Here is a 20,007-nt window from a genome sequence, read left to right as displayed (position 1 = left end):
GTTCTGGTAACAAAAGTGAAAGAGTGAGGGACAGGGGGCTCAGGAGGACAATCAAACAAACAGGAAACAGAATACCAGTTATCTCAGTGGACATCGCAGTAGGGAGTGGACAGTGCAGTGATGGCTGAGGGAGGCAGGTGTCTACATGCATAACAACATCAGATAAATGCAGCACTCGTTCTTTGCATTTACATTGAGACAGTGAAGAAGAGAAAGACAGACAGTGGAGAGTGGCGCTAAGCTCGCTCTTCAGGACTCTGCTTGGGACTTTTAACAGGAGGCTGACGAAGTGACCCGCATGAGTCTCCCTGCTTGGTGCCGGTGTTCAGCCTGGCTGGTTGAATAGCAAAAGGAGGGGGGTATTCGTGCTCAACCTGTCTGACTCGTCTGTTCCGCTGGAGTGCAAGGTGTGTGTGTGTAAAGTCAGAGGAACAGGGGTTGAGAGAGAGAAGATGTGGGAGTAGAGTTAAGGAGACAGACTGATAGAGAAAAGCTCGAAAAAATGGAGGAAAAAAAAAAAAAAAACTTGTACCAGTGTTTGTGTGAGTGGAAGGCAGAGAGATAGAGAGACTGGTTGGTATTGAGAACACTTACTGTTGGCTATGTTGGTGGCAGTGTAACTGTCTGCCATTCCTGAGACCTGGCTGGCAATGCTGACCTCACTGGCCCTCCGCTGGCCCCGGGAGAGGGGGCCCGTTACGGGGGATGAGGGGTACGAACTGTCCATGAAGACACCACCATGAGACTGAACAACATCCGCTATTGAGCCGAAACAAGGAGATCCCATTAGACAAGAGACACAGGAACATGGAAGTTCACAGAGATGGGAGGTGGGAGATGTGGGAGAGGGGTGAGACGGCAGGCAGCGTGGTTTCTGAGGACATGTGAAACCACAAGGCCGCCACATGGTAGCCAAGGTATGATCTCTGTCACCGACCAAGGGGCAACACAGAACATGAGTACATAAAACACTTAATGAATCACAAATGTCCACATCTCTTATAGTCACATCCATGTGTTAGTAGTTCTTACCAAGGTTGATTTCCTTTTATCTATTAGCACAGTGATATGTAAAAAAAATCCTTGAATTATTTCTGGACATTTTATAAAATCAGATGACCTCTGACCACAATCACAGGGAGAAACACAGAGCACACAGTATATTCAAGATGTTAAGATAAGTAAGTAGAAACACAACACCAAGAGCGGCACAATACTCACATCAAAACCTGAAACACAGACATCTATAGCAATTACCCTCTGCTGACATCAATAATGATGACACACTAAAGCCTCGCTCAAAAACCACAGCACAAACACAAATGCTTGCGTCCTACAAACATTGAATGCAACATGAATGTATGAAGGCAGAGACAAACATAAACACCAGATGAGATGTTGCTCAGATTTCCAAGTATTTCCATGGCATTTTGATTCCAAACCGTATAATATTCGTCAGCCAGTAAAATAGACTGCCACAACAATTCCAGTTTAAAGACTTGATGCTACAAGGAGAGGTCTATACGCAGTGAATCTACAGGTTTAACAGAAACAAAGTGACGGGGATATTTGTTTAGACCCTGATCTGACCTGGTATTAACATCCACTCTGAGTGATCCAAACACAAGAGGTCAGCACTAAGTACAGATTCAATTCTCGCTCTCTCTCTTTCCCCCCTCCTCCCTCCCTCTCACTCGCTCTCTCTCACTCTCTCTCTCTCACACACACAGCCATCGGACACATTGGTAAACTCTGACTGGGTAAATCAACAGAATTTGGTCTTTAAGAACACAAATGACATATGTGTTTATTTGCATATAAGGCAGAGAAGTGAGATCCGATCACAAGTGGTCACATGTTAAAGACGTACTTTAATACAAGATGTGACCACACCTACTTAATACTGTCCACTTGTGATTGAATCTCTCAGGTCGGATGTTAATACCTGAACAGGGCCTTCGATATAAATCTGAGCATCATGGATGAGACAGCAAGACGGATGGAACGGACAAACAAAGGAACACGGTGAATGGGGGAGCAGAGACGGATGCAGATGAATGGGAGAGGCTACACACACTCCATAGTGGCGGGTGTGGCTTTGAGGGAGCCCTCCTGCCAGTTTAGCACAGGCACAGGGATGCAGGTCTCACTGATGGTCTCCTGACAGCGAAGGGACAGGGGATGCCCGCTGTCAAGCAGCAGCTGAGCGTTGCTCTGGACTGTCTCCACTACAGAGGGAGGTGGAGGGGGAGGGCAGAGGAGGGGGAGGCAGAGGTCAGGGGAGGGGGTTTGAGGAGGTAGAGAGCGGAAGTGTGCAGATATGGGGACAGGAGGCCGAGAGGAGGAAGAAGGAAAGAAGACAGGGAAGACACAAAAACACATGAAGCAAGAACAACTGAACGTAAGACAAGAAAGCAGAGTCAAGCCCTTAGTTGAGCCAACTTCTCTACACCACAACTGCTTCTAAGTGATTTACTGTCACATCAAACTGTTCTAGATGCTGCGACAGAATCTAGTATCTTGAATTTATCAGTTTACCTGTACTGAAAGATTTGTGAATAAGTTTTACTAGGAAGACCTGAGGATATTCAGAGACAACTCATTTGATGAGAACAATCACTTTACGACTCTAATACATTGAAACCCTGACCTGAAGTAACTGAGATTATTACCTAGAAGTCTGGACTTTCCACAAGGATACTGAGTATTGAGCCAGTGGGGAAAGTTGGCAGCTATTGGGGTCCAGGCGTCATTCCAAAAGCATTGTTGTAAAAGTCCAAATTTAGTGCCTCTGTTAAATAGCCACTGTTCCTTCATAGCCACTGATCTTTTCTACCTGATTGGTGACATGTAGCAATTTATAAAAGAAATACTACGTACAAAGAAAACTTAGGAATTAGAGAATTACGAGAAAATGAATTAAAAAGGCAGATGGAGATTATTAAACGTGCTTATTCTCTCGTGCGCTGGTGGCATTTGATAGTCCTTATTAAACACCTTGTGCCTTATAAAGGTGCTTATCAAACATACTTATTCACTCGCATGCACAGTAAAATATGGCTGATTGTACAAGTCAAACAGAGAATTAGAATTTAAGGGCACAATAAGCCTGTAAATCAGGGTTGGCAATCTTTTTTGAAATCCTCTTTATGTCCCGGGAGCGATCAAAAAATTCAGTCATTTGAAATACCAGCTGGACTCCAATGAGCAGTCGGCTATTGAACAGCAAGCTCTTGTGGAAAGCACCAGTTAGTCCTAATGTCACTCTTTAATGAGCCATGGTTCCTGGTTAGGAGGTGGAGGCTATTTCAACCAAGAATACTAATAATTAATTTGCTAATTGTTGAGCTGCTTTAAAAATGTCTCTGTCAATTTTCTTAAAGAATCTTTGAGGTAGGTTTGTGTCTCGCTTGAGGCTCTAAGGGTTACTCTACTGTAACAACCAGTCTGAACAGAAATCACCATCAGGACTATGACCACATTCAGATGAATAAACTGCTTCACAAGAGACTTTGAAGCACAAACAGTAGAAAAATGGTTCATTTTTCTCCATGAAATCTCTGTGAAAGAACTCATAGTTTGCTGCTAAAGCATCTTTAAGGCATGTGTTGTCTATGGCATGCAAGTGTCAGCTGATGTGTCCTCAAGTCAACAGAGCAAATCAAAACAGCCATTCATTTACAGGGAATTCTGCATTTGTGTCTGTGCTTGTGAATCCAAGTCAGAAATACACTGTGATTCATTGATTTTAATGGGGCTTTTCTACATCACAGGACAGAGGGCTCACCCAGGAGGGCAGAGTTTCCATCACCCAGGGGAAAGCGCTGGTAACGGGGCACGTTGAAGGGAGGCAGGAGGTGGAACTTCCTCTCTAGCAGAGGCTCCAGGCGGGAGGCTGAGGGATCGGCAGGGTGGAACAGGTTGTAAACCTGCTGACAGGCAGGTCGCAGCTGGGCCACTAGAGGGAGACGGTGAGCCAAAGACACGAGAGAGGAGAAGGGAGGAGATGGAGAAGTTGTGCTTTTGTATTTAGAAACCATATCTGTAAAACATGTACTAGTATTTAAGTATTGATCATATCAATCAGATATACAATTCATATTCACATGTTATACATTTCTTTTGACCTTATGCCCTCTGCAGGTCACAATACTTCTGAGTTCATCTCAACCTGGGACAAACCTCTAACTTTAGACAGTTGACCTGTTATTTTATCGTGTAGCTATCATCTATAACACTGTGGTTAATACTGAATTCCTCTGTTCCAAATAGCTTACCGTCCAGCATAGGAATGACTGTCTTTCTCAGTGCCAGAACCAAGCCCAGTGGAGAGCCAAAGAGGAAAAAGTCGGACACCTCAAAGTCAAACTTCCCCAGGGAGCCTCCATCCAGCATGGTGCTGCTGCTTGACCTGCGTGAAACCGCATCGCTCCGCAAGACACTGGAGTGTAAGCTGGAGGAACATCACAAAGTCATTTCCTCCCATAGACCTAAAAATACATCTCACTCTGACAGGACATGAAACAAGGATTGAGCACTTCTTTTGTCTACCAAATATCTGTCATTACACACACACACGCAAACATGCACGCACGTGCATGTGCGTGCACACACCACACACACACAGACAGACACACACACACACACCTGGACAGAAAGGACTGGTGCTGTTTTAATGTGTCCACTTCATATGTGGAGGAGTCACTCCTCTTGCGCGGCAGTTGTCTCTTGGTGTCGTCGCCTGCACCGGCACGAGGGATGTCGATGTTGCTGCGACTGAGGTGGCGGCTGCCCTCCAGGGTCGGAGAAGATGAGCCGTGTCCACTGTTGACAATGATGCCAGGAGAGAGGAGGTCCTGATCCTGCAGAGGAGATTAGTTACATTACATATCTCTAAATGACCTTATTATATTGACTCAATTAATTATAGTTACGGAGCAAACCAATCAGCAGGAAAATAAAATGAGTTTTTTTAGGTTCTGTCTTGTCTCTTACCTGGACACTGATGATGCTGCCCCTGCGGCTGCTGTTCTGACTTTCATTGACTGTCTGATTGCTGCTGCACAGAGCATCGAATCCCAAGATTCCTCCCACACAGTCCCCAATGAGACAAACCTACACAGGTCACACATCAGGGACAATATTTTATGATCACACTATGAAATCATGGGTCATAATTTACTTAAAATATTGATAGCTGGATGTTAACATAATAAAAGAAACTTATGTAGGCATTCATTGATAAATGGGTGTAAGTCAGATAACATGGAATTGACTGACAGTGTTATAATATTCTTTACATAAGGTAATAACAAGCCCACTATATTCTCATTTGTCTCACCACAGTTTTCATAATGAACCAAAATATCTTTTGACCGTGCTAACGTCACAGGAGATTGACTGACCTGGCCGGAGAAAGCAGACCCGTCCATGGACTTCAAAAAATCGGTGTACACCTGGTTGGCTCTGGCGATGACAGTGGCCACGGCCTCCTGGTACTGTGGAGCAGAGGTGGCCAGCAGGGGAAGCGCTGCCAATGGGATGTGGTCCTGGCTGCTGGACAGACATCCCTCATCATAGCTGTAAGGGCTCAGGCTGCGGCAAAAAACAAAAACATTTTTTGACATAATTATGAACATATTTTAAAGCCCAGAACAACCACAGAGGAGTTCGAAGAAATAAACACAGGAAGCAGGGGGTGAGGGTGATGAGCCGCACATGGAGCTACAACAGCAAACAACAGTCATAGCCAATAAACAGAAACCTCTCATCATTATCAGCGATATTTGCAGGCTGCTGAAAAAATCATTTGCATGTGTGTCCCCTTACTTGGACACCAGGGAGAAGGCCTCGGCACAGATGGCAGGGCAGGGCACCAAGCGGATGGCGATGCGTCCCAGCGCAGCAGGGTAGTGAACGCGCATGACTGTGTCAAAAGCTGTGCTAATAGTGTTGACGTCCGCCTGCTTGCTGTTCTGGTCCCCTCCACCTGTGTCCAGGATGTTCCCTCCGTGCAGAACCAAGATCAGCACGTGGATCTTGGAAGGCTGCAGGCACTGCTGGGACGAGCCCTCCTGGAAAGATTTAAATAGAAGGTGATGGTGGGAACACTGAGGAACAACAAATAGGAGCATCCTCACAGACAGATAAAGATCATGCTCACTGGAAATAACAATGCTTTTGTAATTAGGCATGAAATTACTTTGATCAGATTTGTGAGTCATGGCTTGTGAGTACTGGTGTCCATCTCTTCAAACATGGACCACACAACAAACGACTTCAAACAATGACAGCGGGGACGGAGAACCACGAAGGGGAACAGAACGGAGCCAACCTGCACTCCACCTGGACAACTGTTCAACTGACAGCAAACAATGACACTGCTTCCTGACGACAAGTCACATTTAAAGAACAGCACAATGTGTAGTTTTGTCTAACGTGTCGGATCCAAAACTTCACATTTTCCATAGAAGCACTGTGTGTACAGTCAACACCACGGGTTGAACAGAGGCTGGTGAGGTTGAGGAGTAACAGCAGGGAAGAGGGCAGGGGGAGAGTGAGCACTGGGATTGTTTCGGGGGGTGGGGGGTCAGGGGTCTCAGTGGAGCTGCTCAGGGCCACAGTGCACTGGGGCCAAAATGTTTACTTACTGACTGGTGCCTTGTTACTGTGATGGTGGGAATGGGAGAGCTATCGGCTTGGCCCCTAACAGAGCCACGCATCTGAACACAAGAGGACAGAGAGGCCTCAGGGACAAACAGCCTTCCTCTTTTCCTCTGAAGGGTCAAAGTCTCACATGAAACACTCACTTTATCTAATAAAACCAGAACTGAAATTAAAATCAAGTTAAAAAAAATGTATCTTTGGGGCCTCGAGGGCATTTCCTGAATATGTTTTTACATTTATTACCTTCACCAAGGAGGTTGTGCTTTCAGGTGTGTTTGTCTGTCTGTTATCTAGCAGGATTACACAACAACTACACAACGGATTCCCAAGAAAATTGGTGGAGGAATGTGTTATGGGTCAGGGAAGAAGTCATTCAATTTTGGTACAGATCCAGGTGCTTTTTAATTCACTTTCTTTGACATTGAGAGATAGCATGTTTTCAACACTTGATTTATCAGAGAATAATTCATCAGACATGTTTAAAGGACTCATATCTATTCAATTTGGTGCAGATCCAAATGATAATGAACATGTGGTTTCATAAGGGGCCAGGTGGGCCTTGGTGGAGGTATGATCTCTACGGAGTGATTTTGTAGTGTCAGACATGTTTCTGCATCAAAGCAGGCAGGTTAGAACTGTGCTGCGTACACACTCACCTCATCTAGTCTGTCCTCGCTGGTTGCCCTTTCATAATCCACTGTCATTTCCTTAAACAGCTCACCTGAAAACACACAGACAGACACACACACAGACTCTTCATGTTGAGTAAAACAGCAGTATGACTGTCTGATGAAGTTCTTGTGATGTTCTTCGTCATACCAGTAGTTTCCTCTGTGTCCGCCGCTTCAATCTTGTCCATGAGGTCGTTGGAGTTCCACTTGGCGATTTCCTTCGGGAAAACCTCCTCGCTGTCTGAGAGATCCTCTGCAGAGGCAACACGAGAAAAACCATCAACTGAAGCGCACGTGACAAACAGGGCTGAAAAATGTCGTTACACCAACACTTTAACCAACTTAGTGATTAACACAGTTGTATTAGTTACATTTGCTCATTCGGTTATCAAATGCAACAGATGACCAGCTTTTGAAACAGCTTTTCCCACAAGTTATAATACATCACTGCTTATCTGACGCCCTGATGTAAAGAATCACTCACTGGGGTGACCATCAAATACATGTTAGGCTGGATGTCTCAAAATACAACTTTTGGATTCATCTATGGCTTAAGAGCAAACATTATATATTAATATCAAAATCAAATGTCTATTGAGAAAAGCTTTTAAATGCGTGTGTCATGGAATTTATCTTAATATATAGATGGACCGTGTTCTCCATCCACACACATTTATCTGTGAATTTAGATTATTCCATAATTTCTCTCCTGGGAATTTTTTTAGTTTTACTGCCAGTATCTTAATTTCTAAGAAACACATTTGTTCCTGTTCAAAATAACTTTTATGATTTACTTTTAACGAACGTTTTACTAACAATTCTCACATATATCATTTTTCTTCCAGGTGAATTCTAGTATAAATAATTAACTCAACTGAAGAAATGGAAATCATTATTTCAAAGTGACTTGGTTGCAGCCAGTTTCTCAGAAACACAAACACGAGTTGGATCATTCAGTAATCAGTTAAACATTACTGAATGAAAGTTGAATACACGTTTCATTGTTTCTAAATTCTTTTCTAGTTTGATTCAGTTTTTTTCAGTGATAGGCAAGAGTAATGATCCAGTCTTCAACCAGAAAACAATGTCTTTAAAAATCTCATTAACTTCACAGTAGCAGGCACGGTGGTCTGTTTATATGAATAATTACTGCAGTTGTAGCCTAAAACAAATACGTTAATGGTGTATCATCATTCATAGATTTAAATAGATCTGATTAATAAGCTCTAATAAACCAAACACATCAAATATGATTTATATTATGAGTTCTCCTCCTGAAGGTTTCAGTAAGAAATACATTTTCTGTCACACACGAGGGGGGAAACACGTGAGAGACAAAAATAAACCTGGACCTGTCTCCCGCTGTGTGTTTATAATAGATGTTTACTGCAAGACGACCATAACAAAAGTTAAAGAAAGAAATCTAATATCACAGGTCGTCTGAGCCAAGTCAGCCTGTTTCCAAATTGAATTTGCACACCTTCATCATGTGATTCATGCAGTCACCACAGCACACTCTCCAGCTCATTTAGTTTCACCCATCTTATTTACTTTACTATATTTTGTAGGCATCTGCTTATTTCATGAGGTCACCTTTACAGTGTAATAACATCTGTTCATCATTAACAACTGATCACTGCACTAACCGCTACTGAGACAGAGATGCACACATACTAATTAATGATCAGTTTATTTGATGATTGTGATGTGCTTTGTCACAGTCATTAATCCACACAGATTTCAACACTGCAGCACATGATAAATTATCAGACGTCAACACAATTCAGTCTAATGATTGGATTCAAGTTATTCACAGAAATAACACATGACAGCAACGTGCATGACTTTATTCATGATTCATCATCAGGACTAAATCTACTCAAACTATAAGCACTGGTGAATTGGATGTGTGTGTGTATGTGTGTGTGTCAGTGTGTGTGTGTCAGTGTGTGTGTGTGTGTGTGTGTGTCTGTGTGGGAGGGACTAATGCGCATAGAAGACCGATTTGATCAACTTGACGTCAGGGTGAGACACATGGCCGGTCTCCTTGGCCAAAACTCATCCAGCAGAGAGCCAAGGGTTTGTTTTGCACCACACCCACCTACTTCATTTGCAGCCCCAAAGCATGCTGGGTATCTGGGAAGCTTAAGAACTGATCTGTGGTTAAAGAGATGCATGCAGAGTCAGCCAAGGTGGGAGCAAGTAGCTTCTAAGAAAACTAAACACAGTAAACTTAAGATCTAACCTCTACCTGTAAACTGCAAACATAACTGTGTTTACCATGAGCGTCGAAAAACTCCTCGTCCGAGCTGTCGTCTGAGTCTCGCGCTATGCTCTGCATCCTCCACTCCGAGATGCTGTGACGTGACGGGCTCACTAAAACAAACACACATGAGCAAAAAACAAAATCCACCATTACTGGACACCAATGGATATATTTGAGACATTTTAGCCCTTTGTAACACACACACTTATTAAAATTGTACAATCTCTCTGGGGCCCCCCCTTCAACACACACACACACACACACACACACACACACACACACACACACACACACACACACACACACACACACACACACACACACACACACACACACGTGTTATGAAAACATGCCACAGTCTCTGTGGTGCATTACTTCATCACAGATGGACTGGTGGTCAGGGAAAGTGTGTGAAAAGTGAGGTTCAATACAAAACAACCAAAAAGATGCAAGGACATGCACAACTTAATGCCAGCTGAGGAAAATGGTGATTCTAAAAGCAGGCCTTGTCTGTCACGTGTCTCAGTCTACGCCTCATATATCATCAGTACGAAGGAAGAAGGGTGGGTGTTGCTCTGAAAGGCGGGCTGGGGAGAGAGGGGAGAGAGGGGGGAGCACAGAGCTGTAGCTGTCAACGCACAGAAGACAACATCAGTGGCGGAGTGGGGGGAGTCACAGCGAAGAGCGTCAGCCTCCTCTGGTCTGTGATGTCAGCACTGCTGCTAAAAATAGCCCAGGAGAGAACCACAGGGGGGAGTTACAGGGGTGAGACGAGGCATGCTGGATGAGAGTCAGGGTCCAGGTGGCAGCTACAGTGAGCAAGTGCCTTGAGGTAGGGGTGACACTGGAGATCATGTGCGTTCGGAAATGTGGTTTGTGATGTCAGAGCTGCGGCTAAAAATAACCCAGGTAGGATCCACTGACTTGTAAGGGTTGAGGCAAGGGAGGCTGGTTCGTGGAGGGAACGTGGAGGCGTGAGTAAATTTAGTCCAACGGAGTAAAAACATTCCAATTAACATCAGTCGCCGGACAGTGGAGCAGAGTGCGGTACAAAGACGCTCCCGAGGTGTTTGACTTTATTCACACCAATTTAACTGAGCTCTTTGTCGACTCTGATTCACTGAGCTTGAGAACAACACAGTGTGAGTGTGTGTGTGTGTGTGTGTGTGTGTGTGTGTGTGTGTGTGTGTGTGTGTGTCTGTCTCTCTGTATACACTTGTGTGCAGCTGAAACACAAAATACAAGGACAAGTGTTTTGTGTAAAAAATGATGTCTACTGTAATGTATTGGAAAACAATTAATATTCAAAAGTCCAAGATAAAGACTTTGGATAATAATATTAGAATTAGGTTTTGTTAGCTTATGTGAATGAGTTATAAGACTCAAGTATTATTGTGACTTTAAACTACAAATAATAGTGAAAATAATTATAAAATATCAAGATATAAAATATCACAACTGGCTGTTAACTTATGGAGCAGTTTGAGGTTTTTGTCACCTCGGGAAGGTGGGACGCAGTGAGGTGGCAGACTGTATGAAAGGATGCAACATAGTGAATGAGGTGACACAAGTGAACATGCTTCTCACCTCCTCTCTTGGAGGAGCGAGACGATCTTGAGGAGGTGGACCACTGCTTGGTGAGCACACCTCGTGGCTGCAGAGTTTCTCCCCCTGAGCTGACAACCACATCCTCTGCTTCAATGGAGCTGATCGCTTCTTTCACTTCCTGATCTTTGTCTGGAGACGGAGCCCCTCCATTGGCCTCGGTGGCCTCATCGGCCTGGCTGAACTGGGCCATCTTCCTGGCCAGGGCCAGCTGAGTTTCCAGCTCCAGCTCCCTGATGTCCTCCATGGTCAGACCGTACCACTCATCCTGCCAGCACCAGGCCTGCCGGTGGGCACGCACCATCACCTTTCTCAGTCCTAGAGAGTTATGATGGGAGATGTTACAGAAAATCCTAAAGTGATTAACCCACCAATTATAGTATAGTGTAAGGTAAAGTAAACTGTGACACATTAAATTAAAATGTCTTTGAACATCTGTGATCGTTTATTACTCACCAACATCATGAATGAAGCGCTCAATCTTCGACTGCATGCCCCAGTAGCGGAACTCCACCTTGCACAATTTGTAGGCACACATGATGGGGGTCTTCCCTGGGTTGTTGTTGTACTCCTCTATCCAATCGTCTTGCAGGGGACCCCTCTGGGTCTTGGCAGACTTGTAGAGCCGTGTGTCCTCCTCTGCTTTGTACTCGTGAGGGGGGATGGGGTCTGTCACTATGTCGATTGGGTCTGACAAGTACAATTCATATTCAGAAAACAGTGATTCAAACAGCCTGGTGTCTTGATTGTAGTGCACATGTTGTGCATGCTAGTCGGCAGGGTAGGCAAACTTGTATGGGCTTGTGTTTACAGGTGGGAAACTTTTATAATTTAATTTCTGTCTGGGAAACACCAACACAAAATTGATTGACTGATTCAAAATAATACAGTTGATGTTGTCACCAGGTCACAGCTCGGCTCATCACCGGCTCATCCACTTCTGAGCACCTTCATCTTCATCAAATGTGCACTCAACCAAAGCAAAATGGATGCAGTAACATTAAACTGCCACAAGTGGGCCTCACCTGCTGCTTATGTTTGAGTAAAAAGAGGACAGCTGTGAAGACACCATCTTTTAATATCCGTGTTTATGTTCAGAGTTAACACCAAAAGTTCTCACCGATTGTCCTCTGCCTCTTCTCTACTGCAGACATGTTAAAGACGTCAGCCTGGTTGCCTGTGTCGGGTTTGTAGTAGGTTTCAATGTCGATGGAGAACTTCTCAACAAAGGGACAGGTGTATCTGAAGGAGGAGAGGAAACCAAATTAAGAAACAGACTTGGAACAACTGTCATGCAGCAAGAGTCCAATATTGGTTGACATCTGAGTGGCTCGTGATCCAAACTATTTTATTGAAAGTGACAATACCCTCTCGCTGCTGAGGATAGAATATGTGCGAGCTGTACCCATCTGTTGCATCTGAGGCGTCTGGGAGCAAAGCTGTCAACGCTTTAATGGATGCATCAACAGGGGCGTGCATTCTATCAATATCCAGACACGACAGTCAGGGATGCATCCCTTTTCAGCACCTTCACGTCTGTGTGTTTGCCAGGCCCCTCGCAGACAAACAGACTGACACAAATGAGAACTGGGGCCATCGGCAGCTAACAGCCTGGGTGCAGTGTTGGCCAAATGCTGATCTGATGGTCTGCTGGCCGGAATATTCACAGTTTGATCTGAGGTCTTTATTTTCTTTTTTTTATTCCTTTTTATTGAGGGAAAGCAAAAGCAGGACTTTAGACAAGGCACAAACTCACACTCATTTAATTCTATATGGACTGCATACACTAAATATATTCATTTGAGTTTTCACATATCTTCAGGTGCAAGTTGATATCTTTTGTATTTAAATGTGTGTGCACCTACCAGCTGCTGTGTTTGCACACCACATTATCGAAATAACAAATTCAGAGTTTACACGTGGCCTCAGCAGAGTTTAATTTCCTCTACATTCCTACTCTGACAGGGTGCGGAGGTGGAGGTCACCCTCACCTGGTGCGGGTGTAAGGGTAGGCGTTCCAGGACTCCTCTTCAACTCTCAGCGCCGCTTTGGGCAAGATGGAGCGGAACCAGCTGGGAATGTGCATGCCAATGTGGTAGACCTTGTGGGTGTACTGGCCCGTCCCACCTGGTCCATCTGTGTAGGGCTTATTCTCAAGGATCTCCACCCCACTGCCTTCACCACAGCTCTCCTCTCTGCTTTTTTTCTGTGAGAAGAAGATTTAAAGTTGCAGTGAGTTGGTGAGGTGTTTATGTTTGCATAAAGTGTATAGCAGTATAGTACAAGTATAACATTTCCCCTTAATCTGAAACATGTATCTAAGAAGTAACTAAAACAAATGGACATGGTGCATTTTGCAAATAAAAATCTGAAGTGTTGGACGGTGTCAGTTGTTATAAGAGCAAACATACAGGCACAAATACAAATAGCTCCCTGAAAGCTCTATCAGCAGAGAATTGCAAATGAGGAAGCCCAAAAACCCGCTTGTGGAGCCACACCTTTCCCATATTTACATTCCAGGTGCACAGGGAAAGACAGGCAGGGCGGAGCCTGCAGAGGCAGCTCCAACAGCCAGGTGACTCTAAACAGGAATGTGTGGCATGGTATGAAAGCAATGAAACAGCAAACCTAGACAGTAGAGCATAGTCCAAGTGCTGACGATATTAAAACCACAGGGAGCAAGGGGCAAGGAACATGAACACCAGAGATTACTGACGTGTCATCTTTTCTGCCGTCGAGCAGTCTTTCCATATACACCTCAAAGTGAGTTTAACGCAGTATTTAGTGCAGCGGCAGGATAATAGGGAGACAGATTTCTCCTGTCAGTCCAGTGGGGGTGAGCGACAACGCAGGCGAGGCAGTGAATCAGTGGAGTGGAGGGAGGAGGAAGCCATGAAGCAGCCAGCACTCCGGACCTCATTACCTCTGACAGGTCATTCATTAGCCACCCGCTCGGCTCTCAACAGCACAGACAGGGCTCTGAAGACATAGCGCAGACGCCACAGCAGCCAGCAGACGAGACGGAGCAACACAGACGATGTAAATGTCAAGTTTAGATACACATACAAACAGTATAAACATGTCACCATGAAATCGACAAATAACGACTCAATCCAGATTTTATGCAATCGTGGGAAGGAAGGGTTCAACAAAAACACAATGCAGCATATATTTACATTTACATAGATCAGTTGACCTTTCAAGTAAAATGATTACAATAAGATAATTAGTGACAAGTATTATTATGTATGGAAGAAAAAATTGCTCCCCAGCAACTAGAATGGCACCCAGTAGAGCACATACAATCAGTAAGGTAGTCACCTTAAATTCAATCAAGCTTTACCAAATAGTTCTTACTAATAGTCACCTAAATGAGCCTGATTTTTTATATTAAGATCCATGAATTATTCTCTCAGAAATCAATGCTTTTTCTCACAATGTTAAAGAAAGATGGATCCAAATCAAAATGTTATGGGTTCTTCTAACCCATACTGCATCCGTCCACAAGGTTTCATGGAAAGGTATCTAGTTTTTGTGTAATCCTGCTAACTAACAGACAAACAAACAAACACAGATGAAAACTCAACTTCCTTGACACAGGTAATATTTTTATTGTAAAATATTATCATATCTGGATGTTAAGTGAGCAGTCCAGGTAAAATAAGCTTTGCTGTGTTTTGTGGTGGACTGTCCCTTTAATTAGCAGACAGGTGACTGCAGTCTGTCACAGGCAGCGTCCCTTCTCTTCCCCCTGCAGCAACAGATTATTCTCCCCAAGACTATTAAACACTGGCCAGGGCCTCAGCTGTTACGCTGGGGGTAAAAAAGGGGAAGTGGAGAAACAGATTATATCATTTGTGTACAGATGTAAGCTATATGCAAGGGGAACGGAGATGAAGAAATAGTTTTTTCAAGTGTGTCAACTGACTTCAGAGGTGAGGGAGGTTCACATTTATAACCTCAAGTCCTGCCCTACAATTTGGCCACATCGCACGCTGCCTCGCTTCCACTCACCTTTTCTTTAAACAGCCTCCAAACACCAAAAATAAAATCTGTCACAGTGAAAGCCCACTGTATGTGTTTAGAGCAGACAGCTCTGACAGGATGGGAGTCACATCCTGGGTTTTTTCTCTCACTGTCAACTTAGTAAGGAGCGTTTCCTGTTTGAGATGCTGCTTTTCGCCTGCACTCCACAGACACAGTCACTTCGTCAGAACACGATGGAAGTGTGCGAGTGAATGAGACACACTGAGATCCTACTCATATTTAATTTCTCACACATTCTGCATTGCGTGCAAAAGTGCAAATCCCTATGCAGCGATGATCAATTTACAAATAGCCATCAGATAAGACGCCAGAATAGTGAAGGGAGAGGAAGTGAGGGGGGAGAGATGAGGTCTTGCTTGCTGGGGTGCAGATTTGACCAGACTGTCCTAAGACCCTGGATTCGTCTGTGAGGCTTACATTGGGGATGGATTGCAGGTAGGCAGGTCGACGTGCTGCGGTTGCCCTGACAACATACAGCAATGAAGCAGGGGAATCTACAGACACCAGCAAAATCTTTGTTTCCTCTCAGCTCAGAATACATCTCTCTCTCTATCACTCTCTCTCGCTTTTCCTTCCACCCCCTCTCTCATTTTCTACCCCTCCCTCCCTCCTTCGCAGTCACTCTTTTTATTCTTCATTTCCTCTTTTTATTCACTCCCTCCCTCTCTCAGAACAAAATCCCAACCACCGGCACGCTGCTGATGTCATGTGTTGCCATAGCGACAGAAGCCTCACAGCAACTGTGGCTGTGCGGAGAGGGTGAGGTCAGGGGGAAAGGTAACTATGGGTCACTAATGTAAGAATTCCTCTCGCTGATGATTTGTTTACATGCTTGAGAGTGCGCACACGCAAAGTGATTCTTTCCAAAGACTGAGATGTTGTGCTATCTGTCTTCCAACATCACGTCAGGTTTTGCACAACGTCCTGTGTGACAAATTCTTACGCAGGGCATGCAGAGGATCTCAAAGCAAGGCAGATCAGAACAGATGCCATAGTGTGCACCGGAACCTGATTTAGTTAAGCACGTACCATGTATTAAAATGCAGCCCTTTGCTGCATGCCCTGTCTCTGTCCATCACAATAAAATAATAAAAACAATACTGTAGTAATGTGTTCCATATAATTAATAATTCTCCACAGTACAATGAAATGATCCAGCGTGCAGAGGTTTGGCACAGTGACTAGTTTGTGCCGTCTCGAAACGTCTGCTTGCTTTGGGGCATGTCCGCTGAGTCATGTTCCCAAACATCTTTCAGCTCAACCAGATTACCTCTCGTTTTCTACACCAGGGGGACAATACGAAGACAAACAGAACAAGAGACAAGTTAAGTCAACTGAGAAGTCTGAGAACGACACAACTCTTAACGTACTGTGCTGTACTCATCAATTATTATTCTCTTTGTGCAGACAGGACAAAGATTTTATAATGACAAATAACTACAGCTGAAGCTAGTAGAGAATGTTGGAAACACTTCGTGCCAAACTGTTTTTGTATTACTAAGATTTAAAAAAAGGAAAAGGAGACTGCACAGCTGTAGCGCTGTTAATCAGTGGGTGGTTTATTAAGGTTATTAATTTTAAGACAGGTTTGTCAACATACATGCTTATTAATTTTGGGTGTAAGATTAACAGTCGTGGGAGAGACCTCTCTCTGGGGAGGTCAACCGTTTGCAGGCATGCTGGGATTTCCTCAAGGTTTTAATTTTTAACCTTCCTCAATGGAGCTGCTTCCTGAGGCTACAGCTCAATTGTTACCTCCACCACGGAGGTTATGTTATTTGTTTGTTGGTCTATTATTAAGCAGCATTACACAAGAACTCCTGAACAGATTACCTCAAAAGTTAGTGGAAGGATGTGGTATGGGTCAGAGAAGAACTATTTTAATTTTGGTGTGGATCCAGATCAGAGAGCAGACTTTTTTCTTTCTCTTTCTTTAACATTGAGAGATAGGGCTTCTTTTTTTTTTTTTTTTTACATTTCAACAGATTTCTCAAAACTAAACTTGAAATCAACAATAAAGCTGAAAAACGGCCGATCTTGGAATGTTAAAAAAAGTGATGAAAAATCCCTGGATCAGCACTCAAATGTAATGGGTTCTTCCTAGACCCATACAGTATCCTTCCACCAAGTTCCGTGGTAAACCGTCCAGAAGTTTTTCCACCACATCACATAACCACAGCTCATATCCCCAGGAAACCTCTCTTGTCTCAACTTGTCTCAAATGATAAAAATTTAAACAGGGAAAATACAACTAAATGTCTAAAATAGATCTAAACAACAAGTACTTGAGGTCCGTGCCTCTCCTGTGCGCTGCTGCTCTCAGGGCACCTGGCAGTACCAGTGGATTAAATAAATCCTCCTTCATGTACATGTGCCTGAAGAGGAGAACACACATTGCCACATAGGATAATTAAAGCTCATTTCCGTTTAGCATCTGTAAACTATACATGAAACTATCAGACAGACAAAGCATCATGTTCATGTCCAATGTGAAGTGTGTGTCTGCACTGAGTTTCCAAAGAAAGCAATGTGCTCCCACCCTCCTCCTGAAGACGCAGGCAGCCTATGACGAATGGAAATAACCAGCTTCAGAGAGTTTAAATTGGATAATCTATCAGCGTACAAGCTCTCTTTGTTCCATTACTCCACCAGGGTCAGACACCGTGTGACCAGTCATTTCATAATTGGGCACGCTGAGATTGCAATCCAAATCCTGTGTTCATTTATCTCCTCTTTGACTGCTTGTTTTCAACCACCGGCTTCTGCGTCACCTGGCTGTTTTGGGGAAATTGGCGGGCGACGTGGTGAAGTTGTGACCTCACCTGGATCATATAGAGCTGGGCGATGCGGTACTCCTCCACACTCATTGGCATGGGGATGCGGTACTCCTTGATGAGCATCGTGAATCTTGGAGCAGGGGGGAAAGGGGGATGAGGCAGAAGACTGACAAGGGAAGGGAAAGGGAGAGAGGGAAGGGAGAGGGAGAGGGGACAGGAGAGACTCCGCGGCTTCTATACGAAACTCGTCAGACCACCAGCTGCAGTCCACATGGATGATTCCTGTGGGGGAAGAAGAGGGAGGAAACGTTAGGTACGTAAACTGTGAATATACTTAAAAATAAATACCGTCACTTATCCCATCCGCTGACGTTAGTTACAGTCAAAACATGATGTTGAGTCTGATGCTGGATCTCTAAAAATACTTGATTCAAACATGTCATTCAAGAGCAGAATCCAGGCTTCAATCAGCAACAAAATTCCTCATGAGCAAAGATAGCAGCACAGAGACTAATTTCAGAGGCGACAAGATTCCTGTATGTAACTCAAGGTAAACAGCTATTCTCGTGGCTCACAGTGTTATTCAGAATATTTGCTCAATGTAGGTACAACGTCTGGTCCGAGCCTTGGCATTGAGGACAAGCATTGCCGTCTTCTCCGTCCAGCAACAAAGATCCAAGTAAGGCACTTCCCAGGATAAACTTCTCTTCTTATACACAGGCCACAGCTCAGTGTGTGTGTGTCTGTGTGTGTGTGTGTGTGTGTGTGTGTGTGTGTGTGTGTGTGTGTGTGTGTGTGTGTGTGTGTGGGTTGGGTGGCGGGAGCCTACAGAGCACCCGTGCCTCGCCGGCGGTCCCTGCAGCCACCCCTGTCCCTCCAAACCCTTCAGCACTGTCACATGGGGGGCTCACTCAGCATAAGAGGGATTACAGTTGAGTGGGGGAGATTTACATAACATTGTAAGACACCCCCCCCCCATGTGTGCATGATCGAAGTTTCACAAATAGCGGTCTTATAATCACACGCAGCAATGTTTTCGCACCACTGGGCAGATGGGGGTAGGTGTGGGCTATACATACGCAACGTGTGGGTGGCGTGAGTTGCTCGAGTCTCTGCTTTGACCGCTGACAACTCTCCGAAGCAGATGCGAGTACAAAACAAAGATCATGACTGTACAGCACTGAGCTGTGGTGGAGTGGGAGTTTATCTAAATTAAATATCACAGGTGTCAGCTGAGGTGACACGTTCACTGAAGAGGAGTCAATAAGGAGAAGAGAGATTTCCACACCAGACAAAAGAACGCTTCTGTGGAAATAAGTGATGGCACGCACAAAGATGCACAATATTAAATGTTCCTATTTAAAGAGAAGTAACCTCAGTCCTTTAAGAGGAAAACAATTAACACTGTTACTGAATTGTAGGTTATGTTTTAATATATTTAGTAAACATGGATATGTAGCATCTTGTAGAAAAATACTCATTCCCATATGCTCACCATACGTCTGATGGAAGCAGTGGATCTTAGTCACAGAGCTAAGGAGGCTGCAGTGTACAGTATGTGTGAGGGAACAACAACACTGTCCTGGCACAGCCTGCGTTTGGCCGCCCAAATGTGACCACACTGCATTACATAACCCCGATTTTAGCTCAGTTCTGACCTATGGCAGCAACTGGACCTCCCTCTGGCACCTGGCCACTCTGTCTAATCACCCTAATCACAACAATAACTGCGTCCAGCGAACAAAGTCCAGCTTTGGTGAGGGTGCTGGTGTAACTTAAGGGGCGAGGTAACCCCGACAACTACCCAGTGAAGACACACCCACCTAATGTGTCTGACCCTAACCCTATCAACATCCGTCCTGAAAGATCTGATCACAAGAGTGTGACCACTTGTGATTGGATCTCACTTCCCCATTCAATATGAAAACACAGATGCTTCCAAACACACTGGGAGGATAGCATTGCCTTCAACACA

At 44.4% G+C, this 20,007-nt stretch overlaps 1 protein-coding gene across 8 annotated transcripts in view; it reads right to left on the bottom strand.

Annotated features, from left to right (window-relative positions):
- Positions 1 to 20,007, bottom strand: part of LOC109645052 (membrane-associated phosphatidylinositol transfer protein 2-like) — a 45,068-nt gene that overhangs the window by 7,883 nt on the left and 17,178 nt on the right. For 2 of the 8 annotated variants that reach the window (XM_069523761.1, XM_069523765.1), the window contains exons 2-18: positions 18,078 to 18,314; positions 13,200 to 13,414; positions 12,329 to 12,450; positions 11,665 to 11,898; positions 11,191 to 11,526; positions 9,618 to 9,713; positions 7,486 to 7,590; positions 7,323 to 7,387; positions 6,651 to 6,722; positions 5,830 to 6,074; positions 5,406 to 5,595; positions 4,996 to 5,115; positions 4,648 to 4,862; positions 4,278 to 4,453; positions 3,788 to 3,958; positions 2,076 to 2,228; positions 595 to 759 (exon numbers count right to left, since the gene is read on the bottom strand). In XM_069523761.1, coding sequence (XP_069379862.1) covers positions 595 to 759; positions 2,076 to 2,228; positions 3,788 to 3,958; positions 4,278 to 4,453; positions 4,648 to 4,862; positions 4,996 to 5,115; positions 5,406 to 5,595; positions 5,830 to 6,074; positions 6,651 to 6,722; positions 7,323 to 7,387; positions 7,486 to 7,590; positions 9,618 to 9,713; positions 11,191 to 11,526; positions 11,665 to 11,898; positions 12,329 to 12,450; positions 13,200 to 13,414; positions 18,078 to 18,155 — 2,758 coding nt within the window. In that variant the 5' untranslated portion in view covers positions 18,156 to 18,314. The remainder of the gene's footprint in view (positions 1 to 594; positions 760 to 2,075; positions 2,229 to 3,787; positions 3,959 to 4,277; positions 4,454 to 4,647; positions 4,863 to 4,995; positions 5,116 to 5,405; positions 5,596 to 5,829; positions 6,075 to 6,650; positions 6,723 to 7,322; positions 7,388 to 7,485; positions 7,591 to 9,617; positions 9,714 to 11,190; positions 11,527 to 11,664; positions 11,899 to 12,328; positions 12,451 to 13,199; positions 13,415 to 18,077; positions 18,315 to 20,007) is intronic. The other 6 variants (XM_069523763.1, XM_069523766.1, XM_069523764.1 and 3 more) reach the window with 4 other exon arrangements.

Source organism: Paralichthys olivaceus, chromosome 4 (assembly GCF_024713975.1).
Source record: "Paralichthys olivaceus isolate ysfri-2021 chromosome 4, ASM2471397v2, whole genome shotgun sequence".
Lineage (NCBI taxonomy): Eukaryota > Metazoa > Chordata > Actinopteri > Pleuronectiformes > Paralichthyidae > Paralichthys > Paralichthys olivaceus.
The sequence above is the reverse complement of the archived record's forward strand: the minus strand, read 5'-3'. Positions and strand labels throughout refer to the sequence as shown.